Below are 22,091 nucleotides of genomic sequence, written 5' to 3'. Positions count from 1 at the left end.
TTACAGGAGTGTGTGTTTGTTTACAGGTAGAGTAAAGCATTTCCCCCTGGCTTTACCAGCACCTGTGTTTTCACCCGCTACAAAACCAACAGCGTATCCAGCTGTGTTAACACCACCATGAAACCAGCAGAATGGCTTCCTTTCACTGACATTATCAAACCATGGACCAGTGAAAACAGGTTGCAAAGCTGCAAGTTTTCCCTGTATGTGATATGAATGTCTATTTTTATGAGGTCCAGGTGAGAAACACTTTTACAAAAGGTCTTAAGCTTGTGGTTTATATGTGCACTGATGAAGATTTATTTAAAATTATGTGTAATATTATCTTTATTTCAGTTCACCTCTCAAGCAAGTAGTCTCATCTTTCAAAAATCAGTGCCTGTGACAATGCATTTATTTGTCTTGTTCAGTCAAGCTAATGTTTTTTACGGTTTATTTGCACAAAACAAGACATTGTCGCTACCATAAATATAACCTCGGGTGACGGTAATAAGAGCCACCTGACATTAAGGCTTGTATAAGATCAGATAAGGTATTTCTTTATTAGTCCCACAATGGGGATATTGCATTGTTACAGCAGCAAGGTGTGTAAAAGATAAGCAAGCAAACAAAAGAGCAATATAGATAGTAAAAAACAAGGTGCAAACTCAACAGCTAAAACAATATATTTAATAATACATATACGTGTGTGTGTGTGTGTGTGTGTGTGTGTGTCTGTATAGATGTATATATGTGTATGTGTGTGTACGGTATGTATATGTGTATGTATATATACATATATGTATGTATTATAGTTACTATGGTGATAATTTTAAAAAAAATGTATGAAATAAAAAGTATATTTACACTGTGTAATCGGTAGTATATATTATGGTCAGAGTTGCATATACTGTATTTAGATACAGTTTTATGTACATTGGTACAAATATGACGAGCCTTGACTTTATATAGGGGAGTTTTTGATTACAGTTTCTTTCTCTTTTGTTGATATGTTTTTAACTACTGTTTTTGTTGCATTTTACATGTTTGAAATAAAGACATCAATCAATCAGTCAATCATTGTTATTAAACAAATTCAATGCTGACTTCAGGACACAAACATTACTTTCAAGGGTGAAAGTCCTGTGTTTGTTAACCCACCCTGGAGAATATTCTTTCATCTTTATGCAACATTACATGGACTCTGTCGCTTTTTATGCCACCTCACTTCCTCCTCTGTGCCCGTAATAATTCCCACGGCTGTTAGAACGCACCGCCTTAGAATAAACTTAAGTCTGTTCACAATAACATGCTTAAACAATCGCTTTTACCAGCTTGTTTGATGAAAATAAGGGTTCATGAGTAAAAGTGACATTGAAGCATATTGTAAATATGCTATAAAGCCAAAACATTGGGCTAAAAGAAGCTCCAAAGCGAGGTCGAGCTGTGACACTGAGTGATAAATGTCTGTTGTGTTTTTTTCAATGCTAAACTAAAAAAATATCACTTGATTCAGCTTTAAAAATAGAATCGAGTGAATCAACACAGGTCCTCAGAAGTATAGTGACAGAAAAATGTGTGTTTATAAGTGTGTGCAGATGAAAGAGGACAGGGAGGGAGAGTTAGCATGTGCGGACATGACGGCGGTGAAGGCCCGGGGACATAGAGGGAGAAAAACATTAGAGGTGATTCACAGGCATCGCATGGCACATCAACACATACCTCTTTCTCTAAGTCACTCACAAACGCCCCTTAATCTCCCTCACACACAAACCTCTGGTCCACTGACAAACACACACATAAAAAAGCACACACCTATTACCACACTCTCGCTGTTCAGTGGGGGTTTTAGAGGGCTTGTATGGATCAGTTCCCCACTAATCAGTACATGAGAGGGATTCTTCACATGCATTCAGGTTGCGTGTGTTGAGATTAAAAGTCCTCCCTCGGGCCCAGTCTCTTCAATGAAAACCACCTCCTCCCTTTATTCTCTCATCGAGATGTTTAATGTGACATTACTGTAATATTTAGACAGGGATTCACAATGTGTTGTAATAACAACACTTTAAAAACTAAAGTATCTCTCTCATAAGCTTCTCTGCTCCTGATCCTATATACTGACACAGTGTTCTTGCACAATTTCTCAGACAGTAATTAGGTTTTTGCCTGTTATGTTGTTGGAGTTGGAGTCAGCATAGCAGACATTAAAGTGTTGTTGTTTCATAAAAACGCTGATAGGATCTACATAGTGAGCGCCAGCAGCCCACATTAACCAGCATCAAGTGCTACACCTGCATCCCACACCGGCACACAGGACTTTAAAATACCTCCAAAAGGTACAACCGCAGGCCCTTAGGGCAAAGGATAATACATGCGCCTTTGTGATCCGTGAAAGAAAGAGCTTCTCACAGTGTTAATCAGATCTCAACTTAAAGGGACAGTTCACCTCAAAATCAAAAACAAATATTTGCCCTTTAGCGCTATTTATTAGTCTGTATTGTTTTGGTGTGAGTTGCTGAGTGTTGGAGATATTGGCCGTAGAGATGTTTGTCTTCTCTCCAATATAATGAAAATAGATGGCACTCGGCTTGTGGTGCATAATGAGCCAAAAAATACATTTGAGAAACTCAGCCGCGATGTCTGTTTCCAGAATTCATGACCCTGTTTTGGAAGATAATCCACTGACCTTTTTGTGAGCAGTTTCATGCAGGAGCCTCTCATCCATGAGTAGATGCACACTTCATTCTGCATGGTGATACAGTTGGTGGCTTTAGTTTGGTAGAAAGAAAATAGTTTTCCTACATGTAACTGACCACACAACGCTGTCCCAATCCAAACCTATCAAATACGGACACTTGGTTAAGTGGCCCTCAGCGTCAGATACCAACGCACCGAGGCACCCTCTAATGGCAGTATGAGGTGCACTCGACGGCAGCAATTTTTGATGCATCGAGCAAATGTAGTTGTATGAAGAGCGAGCAATTTGGCTCAGAATGAGTGGTTCAAACAAACTCTGAACTTTCACCTCTGAGACAGCTGTTCATGTCCCCTATGACAAAAGTCAATTCAGTTAATTTGTTGTGACATATGTGACCTATGTCTCGTGATGTTACATAACATAGGAGACAAATGTACTTATTTCAGCCTACAAAAAATTTACAAAATCAAGCACATCTAGATGACAAAAAATTAGGTGCTGGATAAGAGATAATACATTATAAGAAAAAACACACTGGATTGTGCTCCCATAAATACTTAATTCAATTATGACCGAGGTGACGTTTCGAGCTACATGCTTGTCATCAGACATCATTTTTTCCTTACATATTTTGATCACACACTTGTGTACCCTAAACCTAAGAAAGTAAAGCTTTTTTTAAAAAATCTACATTTTAAGTTTATTTTGAAGAGACTACATACATTTAACCAGCGGAAACTGTTGGTTGGAACAATAACAGATAACAAACAACAACTCATACCAAAACAAACTAACAAATAGCGCAGGTAAGACAGAAAATATGTCTTTGTGTTTGTTTGTTTTTTAATTAAATAAAACAAAAATGGAAGTTGTGCTCAATTTCTGTAGATTACACAACCAAAAAACATCTCCATCAGCTACAACATTGAAATGCTGCTTACATATTAATGCATATGTAATAATACTCCAGCTATATAATGTAGGACATAATAATGTAAAACTTCAAGAGTTCTTTTGGTGTTTTATATGTATTTTCCTGATGATAACCACTGTAATTTTATGTGAGAGGACTTTTAAATGCACGACTTTTACTTATTAAAAGTTATTAAAAGAACTTAAATATTAAATTGTGTGATATTGCTGTTTTGCTTTGGCCTTTAATTTTAAATAAACCTGACTTGACTTGAGACAAAAAATAGACATAAATACTGGTTTATGGTCACTAAGTGATTGGGAGAATGATTGTAATTGGTCCAACACTTCCCTCTAATGGTGTAACATTGCAATACTTCTATTTTTATCATCAGTGCAAAGCAGGGATTTTCCACCTTTGGCTGATTATTCATATAAAAAGTAACACAACACACAAAAAACAACAACTAACAGTACTTCATGGAGACCCACTAAGCACTATACTGCAACAACTGGCAGGAATACTATGAAAACATTACTTTAACTACAATAAATTAACATTTCACAGTGTGACACTAAACTAATAAACAACAAACAGGACTGAAAACAACAGAATGGTAAGTTCATACAACTTTATAAACGCATTAACTGAGTAAATATAACACAGGTGAGCATCTTCACCCTCACCACCACCGTCAACAATAACAACAACAACAACAACGTCACGTATCGAGGACGCGCTCGAGCCAACACCACGCGACAGGGACTGACAAGATGGCGATCATTTTGGAAACAGAGGAGTTACTGCCGTGAAGGAGAGGCTCGGTAGGCTGTTTTCTTTTCACACACAGCCACTCAGAATAAAAGTGTAACAGTATAACCGGTTATAAATGTGTTGCTGTGAAATCACGTCCACCGGGTCGGCTTTAAAGCCGCAGGGAGCTGACCTCCGGCTAACGCATCAACTTGTTCGGATTATCGCAGTTAGCCTGGCAGGCTAACGCTAGCTAGCATGCTAGGCTAATGTTAGCAGGGCAGCTAGTGCTCACTAATCTCTTGAATAAATACAATAATAACGACAGAGCTGACGTGCGTGGCGCCTGTTTGCGTTTACGTGTATTTTAAGATATTTTTATACGATTATCCTGTATGGTTTCTCAGCGCTTTAGATTTTCTTTGTGTATGATTTCAGTGTTTTGTAATCGCAACTGTATCAATTACACGCTATCGGTGGCTAGCTAACCTTAGCTGAGGAGGTAACGTTACTCAAAAGTTGAGCGGTTTCGGCTGTGTTTATCAGGCGTATTGTGTTGCTGTTGTGTCGCACAGTTTGTGGTACGGCTAGACAATCTGATGTTTTGTTGTGAGTGATTTAGCCCGTGTTAACGTTTGGTTTGTGAGGTGATCAGCCACTTAAGACCATGCAACCGCAAGGACAAACCAGGCAAGGCGCGCTAAGTTGCTGATAAAACTTCGGTAACATTAGAAACTCTGGATCAACTCTCAAAACAGTCTCAACACTGTTTACTTTTTTTTTTGCAGTTTATACATATTACTTCATTGACTTTAACTCTGAAGCCATGTGGTGATTACTGTAACTTGCATTGTAGATAGTCAGCAGCGAGGCTCTAATGTGGACATTGAAGTTACTGATTACAGTAACAGTAGAGTGCCACGTTATTCTGTACCTTTATTGCTTATCAAGGCATCACATGAGCAACCAACGTGAGAAGATTTCATACTCTGTAGTTTCGCAATCTGATCAAGATTTAAGATTAGTTATCAACTCAGCAGGCTGTCTTGGATCCCTGACAGCACTGAGCATTTATTTATATCACAGCGGCTGCAGACACTCATGGCTGCTGCACAATGTGATGAACATTTACTGAATAAATATACGCCCACTCCCACATTATCACCAGTGAGCAAACGCCTATGTTGCCCTGAATCACTTTTGTTTTGGCTCTTTAAAATGTCTAATGGAGTGAAGGGACAATGCAGAAGAAAGAAACCAGACATTTGTTAAGTTTGTCCTCCCCTCACCTGTGTCTCTCCATCACTTTATTTCTCTCAGTATGTTTACATCATGTTAGAAAAAGTTGAATTATCGTGTTAGTCCAACTAAAGCTGGACCTATTAAATACATCTAAGCTTGTTATTAAGGCTGAAGTCGAATTTTTTAGACTAAGACGCCTAGGTCGATTTAACCTATTATGTATATGCTTCAGTTGGACCTGAACTGGCCTCGGCGTCCTGCACGTTCTCCATAGTCCCAGCTCTGAGCTTTGACCCAGAAGTTGAACAGCATAAATTTGTAGTGGAAAGCCAGGAAAAAAAATGGAGAAGGTAATAAAACAAAACAAGTTGAAGGTACTAAGTAAGGCGTAGAGTAAGTTTTAAATTTACAGTGCTGAAGCGATACCCATGATTTCTCTGTTTGACATGTAACCCCTTTGCTGTTTGCTAACTTGCTTGGTATGTGACACAAAAGGTCAACCACAAGAAGGTCCAATAGCAACTAGCTGAAAGGGGGCATATTGCCATCTACTGTGGCAAAGTTGTACAGCTTCTGTCAATAAATCAGTTATACCAGGATGCATGTATACTGGGACAGGTGCCAGTTAAATGGCCTAATAGTGCTGTAACTGTGGCTCAACTAAACTGTGCATGTAAACGTACTGACTGTTTTTCTCTCTCGTTCATTATTTCAATGAAGCCAATTTTCTCTCCCTGATTTCCACTCTCTAAATTCCCGAGCGAATGTAGTCCCAGACAAAGGGTACACCACTTTGCAAGCTTAGTCCCCCTTTTGTTGGATAATCTTACTTCTTTGACCTCAGTGTATGTATGGGTGAGTGTGGGGGGAGGTTCGATAGGGCTCAGCCCACCCAAGGATCCCTACTTTCTATGGATGCACAATAATACCGGCACATCACTGGTACCGGCAGATAGTTGCTTTAAAATGAAAAGCATTGTATTTTACCCCTCGATCTGCTGGGGAACCTTCACAGTAAGAGTATGCATGACATGATTTTAATTCCACTACAAAAGAGACTTGATGATCACTGAAATTAAAAAAGTAGATATATCAATGTTGTGTATCGGCCAAATAAGTTGTTTTTATATCAACATATCAGGTATCTGCAAAAAATCCAATATTGTGCATCCCTGCCACCTCTAAGCTGAGGTACACCAACCGCCAGGGAGGTGAAAAGAAGCTCGAGTTAAGTTGTCTTCAAACTAAAGTACAACCCGTTGTTCAGTCAAACACTTTTTCACCCAGTTAGCTCTTGTTCTCGAGCTGGTTCCATTTATGATTCCTAGAACCACGGTGCTCTCTAGCAAACCAGCCAGCGTTTCCTCCTGTTTTGAGCGTAACCATTGTAATCAAGGATGTTTCTTCACCGGAGGGCGTTGCACAGTTCACAACGGAAGTAAACAATAGTAGCAAAATAGCAGATCACACTGATAACAATTATTCTTCTATAATTACAGATATTTGTTTTTTAATCAAAAAACAAAACATGTGCCAACTATTAATGAGACAAACACACGCTCTTTGATTTCTCACTTAACATCTCTATTGCTGCCTTCTCAATTCTCTCTTTCCAACCTGTACAATATGACACTCCCACTGATGATAATAATAATAATAATACATTTTATTTATAGGTGACTTTCAAAGCACTCAAGGACACCTTACAAGACACAGTTTAAAAACATTTCAGGTCGAGGAAAAACTGTTATTTTTTTGGTTCAGATTGAAGTTAAAAAGAGAATGAAAAAATTGGATTTTCTTTCGTAATCTTTTTAAGGGATGTGTGGTATCAACCAGTTCTTGTACTGCTGGCCCATGTTTCTGTTTCTGTTAGGCCTGCTCACCACCTGGTAGTTTACTGTGTGTAACTATGGTCTCATAAAACCAAGTCACTGGAGGTTAGACGTAGTGCGATTATAATTTCATTGTGTGTTTCCAGGAAAAAAATAATGTCATAATGATATAAAACACAGCAGTTGTGTTTTTTAAAATGCTACATGTTTGGGTAGATGGTCACATAATATGAAGACATAACAAATAAATAAAAATGCAATTTTAACTAATAGTTTTCGATCTAATGAACTCTGTTTTAAAGTACAAAACACCTTTAAATTCCTGCTATTCATCTTGACTAACCACATCTGTTCTCTCTTTCCTCCAGAAGCCAAGATGCCCTGGGAGGGTACCGTTTCTCAGCTCGCCATGGTCACCATGGTGATATGAAGCCAGTGTGAAACATTGACACACAAACACACACAGACCCACACGCAGACGGTCAGTTATTGACTGACACAGCCAGCCAGCCAGCTCGGCGGGCAGGCGTGTGTAATGGACAGGTGTAAGCATGTGGGGCGGCTGCGGCTGGCCCCGGACCACTCCATCCTCAACCCCCAGAAGTGGCACTGCGTGGACTGCAACACCAGCGAATCAATATGGGCCTGCTTGGGCTGCGCTCATGTGGCGTGCGGGCGCTACATTGAGGAGCACGCTCTGCAGCACTTCCAGCAGCAGCACCACCCGTTGGCGATGGAGGTTAATGAACTTTACGTTTTTTGTTATTTGTGTGACGACTATGTCCTGAATGATAACGCCACAGGAGACCTGAAGCTGCTTCGTAGTACGCTCAGCGCCATCCAGAGCCAGCGCTATGAGGTCACCACTCGCAGCGGGCGCACCCTCCGCTCTGCTAGCGCAGCCGCCGATGCTCTTATGCCATCAGGCGCCCGCGAGCTGCAGCTGAGGGACGAGGACAGGATGTTTACTGCGCTCTGGCATCGTCGCAGGGCACTTATGGGACGTGTCTTCCGCTTCTGGTTCGCACTGACTGAATGCGGAAAGAAGCGGGAGGAAGAGGAAAGACAGAGAGAGGAAGAGGAGGAGCAGAAAAGGGAGGCGAGGGAGAGGAGGCGGGCTCTAAAGAGGCAGCTACAGGAGGAGCTGGAGAATGCCCCCCTCAGGAAGAGTCGACGGTTACGTTCGAAGAGCCAGAGAGTTGCAGAAGCTGTGATCACAACGCCGTCTCGGAGGTTGCGCAACAAAACAAAAACCCCTGAGCCCCCGCCTCTCACACGCAGGCCAAGGACTCGTAGCCCTGCCACTGCCACCCCCAAGAGAAGTGGGCGGACGAAAAAGGTCCGACCGACTCCCACACCCCGGAGCCGCTCCTCTACCACCAAATCTAAGCCCAAAACGCCCTCAGCAACCCCCCATTCTGCCCAAACACCTGTTCGCCGCAAGCAGAGTACCAAACAAGGTGGCTCGCCCTTTAAACGGCGTCCCACGGTCACGCCCGGAGTGACGGGTCTGAGGAATTTAGGTAACACGTGTTACATGAACTCCATCCTGCAGGTGCTGAGCCACCTTCACGTCTTCAGGGAGTGCTTCCTGCGCCTGGATCTCACCCAGGCGCTGGAGCTTCTGGCATCTGCCGTCCACGGCCAACTGGCAGGCAAAGCCTCATCCCAGTCGCCCCTGATCCAAAGGAAGGGGCTCCAGGCCAGTTCAGGCTCGGGGGCCGGGCTGAGCGGAGGGGCCTCGCGGGCCCGCAGCATGGAGCTAATCCAACCCAAAGAGCCCAGCTCGAAGCACATCTCGCTCTGCCACGAGCTGCACACCTTGTTCCAGGTCATGTGGTCGGGCAAGTGGGCGCTGGTGTCGCCTTTTGCCATGCTGCACTCGGTGTGGCAGCTGATCCCGGCGTTCAGGGGCTACGCTCAGCAGGACGCTCAGGAGTTCCTGTGCGAGCTGCTGGACAAAGTGCAGCACGAGCTGGAGAGCACCGGCAAGCACACGACCACGGCGGGAGTCCCGCAGACGCAGAAACGACTTATCAAGCAGGTGCTCAGTGTGGTCAACACCATCTTTCACGGCCAGCTTCTCAGCCAGGTACGACACACACAAACACACAAACACACAAACACACACCTGCAATCACCTTCACTTAACCGTCGACTAGCTCAGCAGTGGTCACGTGCTTCCTGTGACTCACTCGCTGTGATGCCTGCGCACATGAACCTCTCAGATCTTCCCACACACTCCATTGATAATTCAGCAGCCGCCATCAGCTCTGATAGAACTCTATTACTAATTCATAATTCAGATTAAATCGGCCTTCATGTCTCGCTTTTAATCCTTGGGTGGAAATTAAGCTTCCAGCTCTGACGTTAATCTCACATTTTGAGTGTATTTTTAACGTTGAGTTTATGAATTTCCGTAATGCAGTACATATTAGAACGCAGGTGATGTAGACTGATAGGAGATGATGGATTTTGATATGATGATTTCTAATTGATTTGATATTTTTAGTATGGTATTACAGTTTTTTCTTTCTGTGCTTTTCTTCTGTGTATTTCAGTGTGTGTGTGTGTGTGTGTGTGTGTGTATATATATATTTTTTTTTACCACTGTAAGTGGCTTACATTAACCACACCTGCTGTCACAGAGCATGTCCCCTTGTTGGTGTGCATTATATATAAATCGCCGGACGAAGATAAATTGCCATAAAAATAATGGGTTTTTTTTTCATCTATTGACTGTAATTATTGTAATAATTCTCAGCTAAAACACATACACTAATAGAAATATAACTAAATTACCGGCTGTACACAAACCCTTTTTATATGTAACCTAAAATACCACCTGTATTTTCTGCTCTGTTTCATATTGAGTGTAGACAAATGTCTCATGATTATTTCCACCTTATTTTCTCACTTCTTAACTATTTAAAACCTGGACAAATTGACTTGATTTCTTTCAAAAAACACGAGAAGAAGGCAATGAGCAACTTAACAAGAAATAAAGCAAAAATTAGAAAGATATTTATAGATAGATATATATTAGAAAAAAACATGCAAAAAAAAGAAATGATAATAATTAATATACAGGGAATTATTTCTGTAACTTATCTTTAAGAAATGATTATGATAATTATAAATGACATTTTTTCAACATGTAGCCTTTTTTCTTATCACCTTTTAATATTTTGTTGTAAGTTGCAGGATTTTTTTTTACCAATATGCTGATTGCATTTTATTTAAAGAAATCAATCAATTAAATATCACTTTTTTAAAAAAAAAATTATGTACTTTGAGTGTTAAACTTAGGCACTTACCGACGTGATCAGATGATGACAGTGTTTGGATCTACACCACCAAAGCTCAGCATCACTGCAAGTAGCTGATGGAAGAGAAACGTAGAGCGTGTTAAGAGTTGGTATGAGGACAAGAGATTAGTGTCTGCTTGTGCAGGCTGAGCACACACTGCGACACCTGCTGTGGCCGAACAGAGCGCTATGTGTCTGCGAGGGGGTTCTAGGGTATCTCTGCCCTGTGGCTTCTCGCCACTTTAAGTTTTTATATTAACCATACAGTATAAAGAGACAAAGGATGGCCAGGACAGTCACAAGAGTTAAGGTTGAAATAATACCATATTAAATGTATAATATATCACTAAACCTGCTCATGTCTCTACCCCCCCGACTCTCTGCTATGCAGGTGACGTGCTTGGCCTGCGACCATCGCTCAAACACTGTGGAGCCTTTCTGGGATCTGTCCCTGGAGTTCCCCGAGCGGTATCACAGTAATAGCAGGGAGTCGGCCGCTCAGGCTTCGTGCCATCTGACGGAAATGCTGGCCAAGTTCACCGAGACTGAAGCTCTGGAGGGAAACATCTACGCCTGTGAGCAGTGTAACTGTGAGTGTAAACCGTGTAAACACACACAAACACTTTATCTTTTGACTCAGAGACTCGACGTTCGCATTAACACATTTACACTTAATATAAATGTCAAATCCAGTCTGAGGCCTGGTCTGTCTTTTCTTTTCCTTGTCCAGTTGTTGATGAGCTTGTCCTTAGATGTCCTGGGCCTGTTTTTTTTTTTTTTTGTGAATAGAGGTTAACAGTGTGTGTGACACAGTAAATCATGCTGTCTACCTAAAATGTTGGGTGTTTATTTCAAGCAACTCTTCAAACTTGAATCTGGAATCCTGAAACATAATCAGCCACATGGGTTAAATGAAATTGAAATGTTGGTTTTCTTATTTGGTACAGCTGGGGCTTTTCTGCTTGGGCTGCACGATATGAGGAAAATATGACAGACTTAATTTTCCACTGGTAGCACTGGTGCTCCCGACTTTCTCAGTGGGTTGCACCAGCACACAATTTGTTTGCATCATTTTATCTTAATTATTATTTAAGTAGTTTATTAAAAAAATCAGATATCGGAAATAATAAACATGCTACTATGGCTCTGATGCCATTCACCTCTTTCTTTTTAAAAAAAACTTAAATGATTATTTTGTTTAGGTTTGTATATAAAACCACAATTTTAATTCATCTTATGACTTTCTTTCCACATACAGAGATAGAAAGACAAAAACCAGCACAAAAAGAAAAGCAAAACAGTCATTATTACAGATGTGTATTTTCAAAGAAGGGGCTTTTCTGCTTGTTTGTATTGCAAATTAACCCCTTCCTCCTGTATGCAGCTGCTCGACGGCGGAGCTCCTCCAAACCAGTCCTCCTGACTGAAGCACAAAAACAGCTGATGGTCCACAAACTGCCTCAGGTGCTGCGGCTTCACCTCAAACGCTTCAGGTATGGGTGATGATACGCAACCGTTCACTACCCCGGTCACAAATACAGACATTTGGGGCTGTTGTTTTTTTTTAAAGAAAACTGATGCTAGATGACAAAAGTCTGACTATGTTCTCATCGGAAAACAACATCAATTGTCTGTTTAATTTGAGAATGTAAGACTTCACCCATATCAGTGACAGCCAGAAATCACAAAGTCAGTCTGTTACCAAAAATGTCAGACTGCACATTAGCACTGCTCTCTGTAGACACACACACCAGTGGGACTTATCCTAAAGTGCAATGTTGCACGAGTGCAATTGATTGTAAATATTCTCTAACAGTTGAGTTTGCACTTAGTTTTTTACTATTGCACCTTGTTTTTTATTATTTATTATTGCTCTTTTGCCTGCTTATCTTGTAAACTCCTTGCTGCTGTAGCAATTTCCCCATTGTGGGACTAATAAAAGATTATCTTATCTTAAAATGAATGCCAAGTTTATTAACTGAAAGATGACACAAAATTCATTTTTCCAGTTAGAATGACACATACAGGAAAATGACTCATAAAAATGACACATAAAAAATAAATAGCACAGATTAAAGGTTCCATTAAAATGGTATCTTACCTGTTTCCTGTCCTGCGATTGGTCCTCAGGTGGTCTGGGCGGAACCACCGGGAGAAGATCGGCGTCCACGTCAGCTTCGACCAGCTTCTCAACATGGAGCCCTACTGCTGCAGAGAGCCTTCGCCCAAAGGTGTGTCCTGCTCCAGCCCCAGCAGCCCCACCTCCGCAGGCTCGCCGCGTCCCAAGCACTTCCTCTACGACCTCTCTGCTGTGGTGATGCATCATGGGAAGGGCTTTGGCTCCGGCCACTACACCTCCTACTGCTACAACACAGAAGGAGGTGAGTAAAGCGCTCAGCTGGATTTCACTGAAATGAGTTAAAGTTTATACAAAGCAGCAGAAGATCAAATGTTTATTACAGACAGCAGTCTGAAGTTTATGTAAATAAAAAGAAATAATAATAAGGTGATAAGAAAATCATCTGAAAATTAGCTGGAGTTGATGATATTTAAAAAAAAAAAAACTAGGAAAAAATCCAGGAAATTTCATTCATAAATAATCATTATATATTTAGAGTTATTCTACAAAATAAAACATTTTTATCACATGTTTTAGCACTTTCATAAGGTCTTTTTTGTGTAAGTTTTTGTTTTTAACTCATATTTTTGATTGCTTGTTTTCAGGTGATGTCCTTGTAACTTCTGTATTTTATTTGCTAATTTTTGTTAAGCTGCTTGTTGCCTTCTTCCTCTCGTGCCTTTAAATGCAATTAAGCTAGTTTCCTCCTGTTTCAAAGGGTTAATAATTAAACACAATAAACACATTTTAAACAGAAAAATAAAACAGCACACCTTCTAAAAGTTTGCAGGTTAAAGATGAATTTCACAAATTATTTCACTGAGTAGCTGAGAAGGGGCAGGAAATAATAAGGTTCTGCTTCTACTTCTGTTTTAAACATGTCAGATGCAATTTCTTGTTGCTTATTTGAACCCATTATCATTACGTTAGTGCGTTAGTCTGATATCAGTTTGAATAACGGTTTGTTCTTGTTGTGTCCTGCAGGCTTCTGGGTTCACTGTAATGACTCTAAGCTGAACGTGTGTTCAGTGGACGAGGTCTGCCGCGCTCAGGCCTACATCCTCTTCTACACACAGCGAGTAACTCAGGACAAAGACCGGCCGCTATAGGACCACGATCCCTCTCCTCATCCTCCTCCGCTGCAGCCTGACCACTCAGCGAGAAGATATCAGCACAGCCCCACCTATCCCTCTCTCTCTCTCTTTCTCTGGGCATTTTTATCCTGGGAGGATGGGTCTTTTTAATCTATTTTTCTAAATAAGGAAAAAAAAGAGAGAAAGGACTCCTTTTTAAAACCTGGTTCTGCTTTGTGAACTTCTTGTATATGGTGTTTATATGTAGGTATTTTTTAAAAAAATGGTGACGTTTGTGGTTTGTGTACAGTTGTATTTTATGGAAAAAAAAGTATCAGCCAAGATGTGTCTCAGTAGCAGCCAACAGACTCAAAAGTGTCTTCTACAGGTCATACAGGTGTATTCACATGTCTGCCTGCCTGCGTTTGGTGGCTTTGTTGATTGTAAATGCTGTTCGTTTTGTTTAAAATCAGCTGAAATGTTTCTCAGTCACTTTAGATAGACGTCACAGAACTGGATGTAGGGTTGTAAAATGTCATTTACTCGCTAGAAATGGCCTCCCTGTGTTTTCGACAGGTAAAGTTTTAATGGATGGTAACAAAGGTGGCTGTATTTCCTGCCAGAAATGCACTAATTTCTACAAAACAGGCTATCTGCATCATTTTTATAGTTAAAGATCTGTACACAAGCAGGGCAGGAAGTTTATTTTTCACTCTGAAGTACTCCTGGGTCTGTCAGGAAACATTGGCAGACCTCAAGCCAAAGCCTTGGGGGAAGCGTATGGAAAAACCGCTCAGCATTTCCAAAACGGTTCAACATTTGCTGAGTTTTTTCTCTCTCGTTCACTGAGGGGGAGAAACAGTTTCCAAAGGGATGGGGTTTGTTTTGGCTAAATGTTGCCACCTCTCTGCTCCAGAATGTAATTGTCTTCAGAGTGCGAACCATCCCCGAACCATACTAGTGTCCTAGAAAAGTGCCCTTGTGTTGAGAATATATTTTTATAGTTCATATCGATTCAGCAAAGTGGAATCTCCACCCACAACCAGCATTTAGATTATGAATGTATTTTTATACAATCCTTCTCAGAGGTTTAAGAAAAGAGGCCATTGACTGTTTTCGAAAGTTTTATACAACAACCACCAGCAATTACGACTGCTCTCCCACTGTTAAGTAGGCGAGTGTGCATACTGTATTTAATTTTTCTTCTGTTCAGTACAATATTCAGATTTAGCAGATTTCTGCGACGTAAACAGATTGTGATTTTTATCTCCATACTGGAGAAAATTGTATTTAAAAAAAAAAGGTATTCTCCACCTCAACCGTGTTCCCTCTGGTTTATCTGTCAAAAGGGGAATTCAAAGCACACTTCATATTGTTTTTCCGTCATTGTCAGACGATGTGACACATTGTTGGCATTTTTTTTGGGTTACTACTCCATGGATGTGTGTATGCGTGTGTGTAAATTTATGGAAGTTATACTATGCAAATGGTTACCTCAGTTTTTTCTAGAGAAAATTACCTCAATAAATGAGAATATTTTTTCATTTTTCTACAAAAGATACCAGTGTCTTGATTTTTCTATTATTATTATTTTTACATGTAGCAAGTCAGGTCAATTTTATTGATAAGAACCATAATCACAATAATCCTAATAATACTAATTATGGAAGGTTCTAAGGGCAAAAACTAAACATATAAATACACAAGTCTATATACAGGGTGCCTACAGTTTAAAGAGAGTACAATTTAAGACCTTTTTCAAAAAGGCATTCATTTGGTTTGCCTTAAAAAAAAGCTTGTTCATATTTCATTCGATTGTATTTGGTCAATGTGCATGCTGTGCGACGTTAAAATCGGTACATTGTTTAAAAAAAAAAACAACGATATTGCCAATTATTTTGAGATTTTATACTGCAATGTCGGAAAAAAAAAGGATTAATAATATACTTTTTCCAATACTGTAGCATTTTTGAGTCTTTCAGAAGATTCATTTAAGACATCTTAATACCAATTGAGGCCTTATTTATAGATAAAATCAATTTAATGCCTTTTAAGACGTTTTAAGGATCCGGGGGAACACTGATATATAATTAGTTGTTTAAATAATGAATAAATATCTAATTATATAATAAAATATTTAAATAAATTCATTTTATGTTTCAGGGTTTCCCCATACATTCATTTAATTTTGGCAGCCTACCATGATTAAGACATCTAGCGCCATGTATTGATTTCTATTTTTGGAGCTGAATCTTTTATAAGTTGTATTATTTAAATACACATCGATCTGCTATTAATTGTACTACACTTGCAGAGTGTACTCTGAGCAGCAGTGTGAGTAGTGTGTAGTTTAATTGAGACTTAACTGGGTCTAAAAGTTTGCTTTCACTCGCCTCCGCAGCAGCTTATCCATTGACGAACCCTTAAGACTCAAACTCTGCAAACTGCTCCACCTGCGCTGCATTCAAGGACCCAGAAAAACATCTGAAAGATGATAAACACATGCAAAAATATGCTGTAACAGTTGCTGTAAGTTTGATGCAAATGCAAAGTACATCACATTCACATACCAATGTCTCATAATTTTTATTGCTCTTCCAGTTAAAAAAAATCAATATAATGTAAATACGAAAGGTGATTATAATTTAATAGCTTTATGAAGTGATGTCACAAAATGTATTTACAATCTGTACAACAGAACAACCACAAAGACTGTTCCCAAAACTCCCGACAGGCTTTGTTCCCTTAAGTTTTTCAGCCATTGTAGATTTAAACGTCATTAATGCACAATTAGATGGTCCTGTTAGATTCGCTGTGGAAGTCTGTCAAAAGACTGATCTGCCAGTTTTTAAAGAAAAAAAAGGTTTTATAGTTCATTCTCATGTATCAGAGCCTAAATTCATCCAATTAAAAAAAAATATAACTGAGCAGCGCCCTACAATAACATAAAGCTCAGCCACAGCCCAAAAACGGGAAGATGTAAGGATCTAATATTAACGATCAGCGTAAGCACTCGAGATGTTGGGCCTCATGCAGTAAAGATATGCAAACAAAATTTCTCTTATTTTTGCTCGTATCCAGGATTCTTATTTTGTAAGTACCCACTGATTTTTGGGATTCATCAACGTTTTTTAATTCATGATTTTCTGTTCGGTAAGAGAAACTTGAACATCTTGCATTCACAGTCCAAAATTGTTGTCCAACACAAGGAAAAATGCATGACTATAACCAAATCATATTTAGTTGAGGTTTTAGAGTATTTATAATGACTAGATTATTAAATTTAAGGGCTAAAGGGATACTACTAAAGTTGGTGCATCGATCCCAATGACTGTAATTTTAGTTACTGTGTGTCAATCTGCAGAATAGTGGTGTAACTTAACTACGTACATGTACTCAAGTACTGTACTTAAGTACAATCTGAGGTTAGTTTTCCTTTACTTCAGTTTTTTAATCTCATGCCAAGACTATCTTCTCTTATATTTTCTTATACCAGAAATTTAAGAGGAAATTTAAGACAATGTTGTTGCATGAGGCCCACTGAGCAGCACCTTTTCTCGTAAAATGTCAAGTTTAATCTTTAACGCCGGTGTTGTTGTGACTTTGTCAACGGGTGGAAATTTAGATTAGTACCAGTCACGAGCAAGATCCACCCTTAAATTGACAAGACCTGCGCATATTCTTAGGATCTTGTCTATTTTAGGAGCCATGGTGTTCGGAACAACCTGCGACAGGATTGTGTAATCTTCCAGACGTCCGATCGCTCTTTCACAATGGTGGGCCATTTGTATAATGGTTTTTACTTGTTCCTCGGGTAGCCCTCTACGTTGCATTTCGAAAGAAGGCACGACCAAGTTAACCTCTCTCTCTAACAGCAGATCCTTCACGGTGAAATCGTGAAGTGTCATGACTTCGTCTCCGGGCTTTAAGAGGTCTAATATTCCTGATTCCTCGGTTATTAACGTGTCACTGCACAGCCTTCCGTATGTGGCAGAGATGAACATGATTATTCCACATGGAGCGAGAGCGACCTGGTATTTCACCGTCTTACATGACTTTAGGTCTTTGCGTTTTTGTAAACGGCTCTCACTGAACTCCAGAATACATGTTGTGTTGGGAAAGTTCTTAAATGCTTTGGGCATGATTGCTTGAATTATTTCTTTTGGAAGCCACGGAATCAGAGGTCGCAACACTTGGTCCAGTTTGTCGACACAATACGAGACTATCCTGCTGGCCGTGCTCTCTGATACACAAAACTGTCTGCTCAGATACTCCATCTCACAGTTGTTCTTCAGTTTCATCAGTGTCATGAGAACTTGATCTCGCAAAGACAGTGGAAATGCGTTGCGAGCAAAACCTTCCAGTGTTGACACGAGGACGTTAAATGTTTCCAGAGCGATACCGGTGTAAAGCAACGCATCCGAGTCGTTTTGAAGCATCAAGTACCCGAACTCATCACACTGAGTCGTCTTGTCATGCACGTCTTTTCCAACAGGCGTCGTGTAATAATCATGATCGTGCAGTACAGGGTCCTCCAATTGTGTCTGAACTGAGTCGCAGAGTGGGTCAGGAGAAAGGGAAGAAGTTGAGATGTCAACGTAGTCCGCGACCGTCATAGTGAAGTCCACTGAGCAGTCTGACAAACACAGAAGTATGGCCAGAGTTACAAAATAAGAGCGTGAACAAAAAAAGCGTGGAAGAAAAATCGATTCATACGTTTTGCAACTGTCCTTTTCCTATTTTTTTTTTAAATGCCTGAATCGCTACAAACCCAGAGGTGGAAAGACAGTGCCTCTTTTATTTTGGTAGTCTATTAGTAGCGTTACGTCATATGCATTTCAACAAAAACGGAGCAGGAGCAAGAAAGCAGAAAATAGCAGACTGTCCCAGCAGCCCAGCGCAAACTTCCTGCTGGATCAGCAAACTTTCTGTTGCTGAAGTTACACAGATTTAGACCTGTGGTGCCCAACTGGTGGGTCGCGGTCCAAAAGTGGGTCACAGGTCCATTCTGAATGGACTGCAAGTGACTCCCAACCATGTTAAGTTAGTGAAAAATACATTTTATTTTGAGGTACACTGAATTTGCAGCACAGAGCTTTTATTTTGAGGCGAGGTTCCCTGCTGTAGTGTGAGAGTTTTTTTTTTCCCTGAGAACAGTAACTATTTTATTTTGTTCTTGTTATTATGTGGCCTGGTTCTGTTTTTGTTTTGTTTTTTTTATAATAGGCCTACAGGACGTTTCTTCATTTATTAGAGGACGGAGTGGTTAGATTTTCATATTTTACTCTGCCCAAAGATACAAATATTTTCCTTGAGCCTCCCCGAGTTAATTGGTGAAATTATTTTTTTATTTTTATTTTTTCTAACAGTTTCTGGCTGTGATAAACAGTGTAATTTTTGTTGATTTTTATTTTGGCAGCTCGTGGGTTTGAAAGGTATGTTTTCTTTAAAAAATCCCACATTTTTAAAAGATGAAAAAAATCTGTACAATACTCTTTGGAGAAATAAAACCCAAAATGTTTTAAATTAAATTAAATTAATTAATTTATTTTTTTTAAATTGCCAGTAATTTTAAGGAAAAAAAACACTTTTTTTCTATGAGAAAACATACCAGTTTTGTCCAGTGGCTGGACCAGTTAGGAACCACTGGATTACACCCAGCCTGCTGTGAACTCCTGTGACCCACAGGCTGAGCAAACCAATGTGCTGAGTGCAGCTCCACAATGGGATAAGATTTCAACCATTGTAATTTTTTTTGTTGTTAAAAAGTTAAAACAATAAGTGTTGGCAAATACTGATATTATTGTAGCCGCTACGAATAAATCAATGTATGGGAAACAGGACAGCTAAATTTGGTATTTTAAGTTTACCTCAACAAGTACATTTTTAATTAATTCTATTGTACATGTAAACTACATTTTTGTAAGCATGTGAGTAAAGTTGACGTAATAATCATTTTACAGAGAGCAAGAGATATGTCTAGAGATGTATGATTTGACTCTTTGGCATGGTTACAAGGTGTGACAAAATAAGAATGACAAAAATGTTATACTGAATCACAATATTTGTGATATTTAAAAATCGCAATACATATTGAGAGACAAGCATATCGCCCCAGTGATTTTCTTCTTCATTGTGTGACTTTTTACATGTTCCATTGACAATAGTGTTTTTTGATTTCTGAACATTAAAAAAGGCTACAGTTTCTCCATTATATCAATATATTTTGTACTTATTTCATTGTATTTTTAAAATATTTTTCTGATTATTCTGTTCTTTTCCGTCTTTGATTGTTGCAGTCCTTTGATTTAATGTTTTTTTTTAAATAAACTTATCTTTGTTGCTGTCTATTTTAAGATAATTTTCTTGCATATTCAGTTACTTGTTGCCATTTTTCAGTGTTTTTTTAATGTTGATTTCAAAGTGTTAACCCCTTGTAACCTAAGCAAACTGGGAAGCATGGGAAGGAGGAAATGAGCCACTTCAAAAGAAAAGGTACAAAAAAAGCAAAAAATGAGGTGATGCACTTATATTAAAATATGTAACACACAAGAAAACAACATTTAAAAAGTACTAAAAAAATGACTAAAAAAATCGGTTTATTTCTGTGAAATAATATTAAATATAAAATTATAATCTTTATAAATATAGCTCCTGACATTTCCCCCATTTTTGATAATATCTAATAATCCTCCCCCAAGCTAATTTTTAAAGTCATTTTCGTGTCACCTTTTTTTCCCCAAATTGCGGGACTTTTCTTAACAAGTTGCGCATCGCATTTATTCTCCATGTATTTATTTTTATTTTCCAGGCTTCAGAGGTTCATACAGCACAAGCGAACTGATATCGATCCAGGTGTTTATTAACTTACCTGGTCCACCTTCAACTTCTTGTTTACCGTCAACGTCGTTGCTGTAAATTGTCGGTTGTGTCTGGAAGTTGTAGCTGGAAGTTGCCGGGTTTGTCTCGAAGTTGCAGCTAGAAGTTTCCAGTTGTGTCTCGAAGTTGCAGCTAGAAGTTTCCAGTTGTGTCTCGAAGTTGCAGCTGGAAGTTGCCGGTTGTGTCTCGAAGTTGCAGCCGGGAGTCGCCGGCGGTTGCGTCTCTGGCTGGATCAGCGGCTTCCTCTTGCCCGGTCCTTGCCTCATTTTCGACAGCTTTTTTTCGGCCTCGCTGCTTGGAGACTGGTCGTGGCCCAGATAAAGCTCCGGGTCTGGGTGCAGTTTTGTTGGAATCCTTTCAACGAAGTGAAAAGAGCAAACGTACACTCTTTTCGGGGGTCGTTTCAGCCTCAGGGCCTTCAGCCAGGCCGCCCGCCGCTCCTGGTTCCTGGGCATGGAGTGCAGGCGGTACGGCGCGGGACACATACAGTCTCTGCGCAGTTTGTAGTGAAACAAACAACACGACGTTTCCAAGAAATCCTTCACCTTCTTTGTGTTGTTGTAGCAGCCACTAACGGCACAAGTTGAACCTGAGCTCATTATACGAACAATTTAACAGCTACGAGTTAGCTAACTAGCTAAAATAAGTTGTTTTTAGAGCTAACCCGCCGCTTGTTGTCGTCGGTGTGGAAACAGGAAACCAGCTAACGGAAGTCGTTGTCATGGCAGCTTATTGGCTCCGAAGGCGTCACGTGACCGTATTTGTAATAGTTTAGAAATCGATTTTTAGAGAAAAAGTGTTAAGCCAAAATCAATCAAGGAAAGATAGTAAGCGGAGTGATAACCTTAAAAAAGTTTTTGTCGATAAGAATAAATAAAATAAAATAAAAAATAAATACATGAATAACAGCTTAGTTAAAATATTTGTTACTTGTATCATAGTAATAAATTATATTTATAAGGGTGAACAATGAATGATGATTTTTGTTCGTTTCCTTTTTACAATCTTTTTTACTGGTTTATGTATTGATAATATGATTATTTATTATGTGTCATGTTCTGTGTATAATATCAATTTATCAATGCATCTCATGTATGTTTGTTTTGTTTACCTGACATATTTTGTACATATTTTTATTGAACACCGCGTGGAGAAAAAGTCACGTGATAGTAAAGATCAACCAAAACAACTATTTACATTTGAGAAGCGGATTTTTGCTTTTTTCTTATCTAAAAAATAACTATTAGTTTTAATCAAGGAGTGGAAATCACCAGAGGGCACACAATACGTTT

General features: G+C 39.5%; 3 protein-coding genes across 3 annotated transcripts in view; 1 reads left to right on the top strand and 2 right to left on the bottom strand.

Moving 5' to 3' along the window:
* LOC148185850 (uncharacterized) overlaps positions 1–2,719 on the bottom strand; it is a 42,078-nt gene extending 39,359 nt beyond the window's left edge. Inside the window, exon 1 of the mRNA XM_088072709.1 lies at positions 2,666–2,719. Within this exon, the coding sequence (XP_087928835.1) occupies positions 2,666–2,704 (39 nt within the window). The 5' untranslated portion in view covers positions 2,705–2,719. The remainder of the gene's footprint in view (positions 1–2,665) is intronic.
* A 1,578-nt stretch (positions 2,720–4,297) lies between these two features.
* On the top strand, positions 4,298–15,477 carry usp44 (ubiquitin specific peptidase 44). Its single transcript, XM_088072706.1, has 6 exons — positions 4,298–4,414; positions 7,789–9,512; positions 11,120–11,318; positions 12,113–12,221; positions 12,859–13,109; positions 13,832–15,477. Exons 2-6 carry the CDS (start codon positions 7,956–7,958, stop codon positions 13,954–13,956), a joined length of 2,241 nt encoding a protein of 746 aa, XP_087928832.1. The 5' UTR covers positions 4,298–4,414; positions 7,789–7,955; the 3' UTR covers positions 13,957–15,477.
* Positions 15,478–16,487: 1,010 nt separating this feature from the next.
* Positions 16,488–21,512, bottom strand: LOC121961516 (uncharacterized). Its single transcript, XM_042511535.2, has 2 exons — positions 20,792–21,512; positions 16,488–18,556 (listed from the first exon to the last, which is right to left on the bottom strand). The coding sequence occupies exons 1-2, from the start codon at positions 21,396–21,398 to the stop codon at positions 17,547–17,549; spliced, it is 1,617 nt and encodes a 538-aa protein (XP_042367469.1). The 5' UTR covers positions 21,399–21,512; the 3' UTR covers positions 16,488–17,546.
* Positions 21,513–22,091: the final 579 nt, after the last annotated feature.

This window comes from Plectropomus leopardus, chromosome 22 (assembly GCF_026936395.1).
Source record: "Plectropomus leopardus strain MGB_pleo_1.0 chromosome 22, ASM2693639v1, whole genome shotgun sequence".
Lineage (NCBI taxonomy): Eukaryota > Metazoa > Chordata > Actinopteri > Perciformes > Serranidae > Plectropomus > Plectropomus leopardus.
Note: the sequence above shows the minus strand (reverse complement) of the source record. Positions and strands in the feature narration are given on the sequence as shown.

Bases quoted from the DNA above. Each gene is read 5' to 3' on its own strand.
- usp44 (XM_088072706.1), top strand. From the start codon at position 7,956: ATGGACAGGTGTAAGCATGTGGGGCGGCTGCGGCTGGCCCCGGACCAC. The intron at 9,513-11,119 runs GTACGACACACA...TCTGCTATGCAG, and splicing joins ACGGCCAGCTTCTCAGCCAG to GTGACGTGCTTGGCCTGCGA. The intron at 11,319-12,112 runs GTGAGTGTAAAC...TCCTGTATGCAG, and splicing joins CGCCTGTGAGCAGTGTAACT to CTGCTCGACGGCGGAGCTCC.
- LOC121961516 (XM_042511535.2), bottom strand. From the start codon at position 21,398: ATGAGCTCAGGTTCAACTTGTGCCGTTAGTGGCTGCTACAACAACACA. The intron at 18,557-20,791 runs GTAAGTTAATAA...TGTGTTTGTCAG, and splicing joins AGAAGTTGAAGGTGGACCAG to ACTGCTCAGTGGACTTCACT.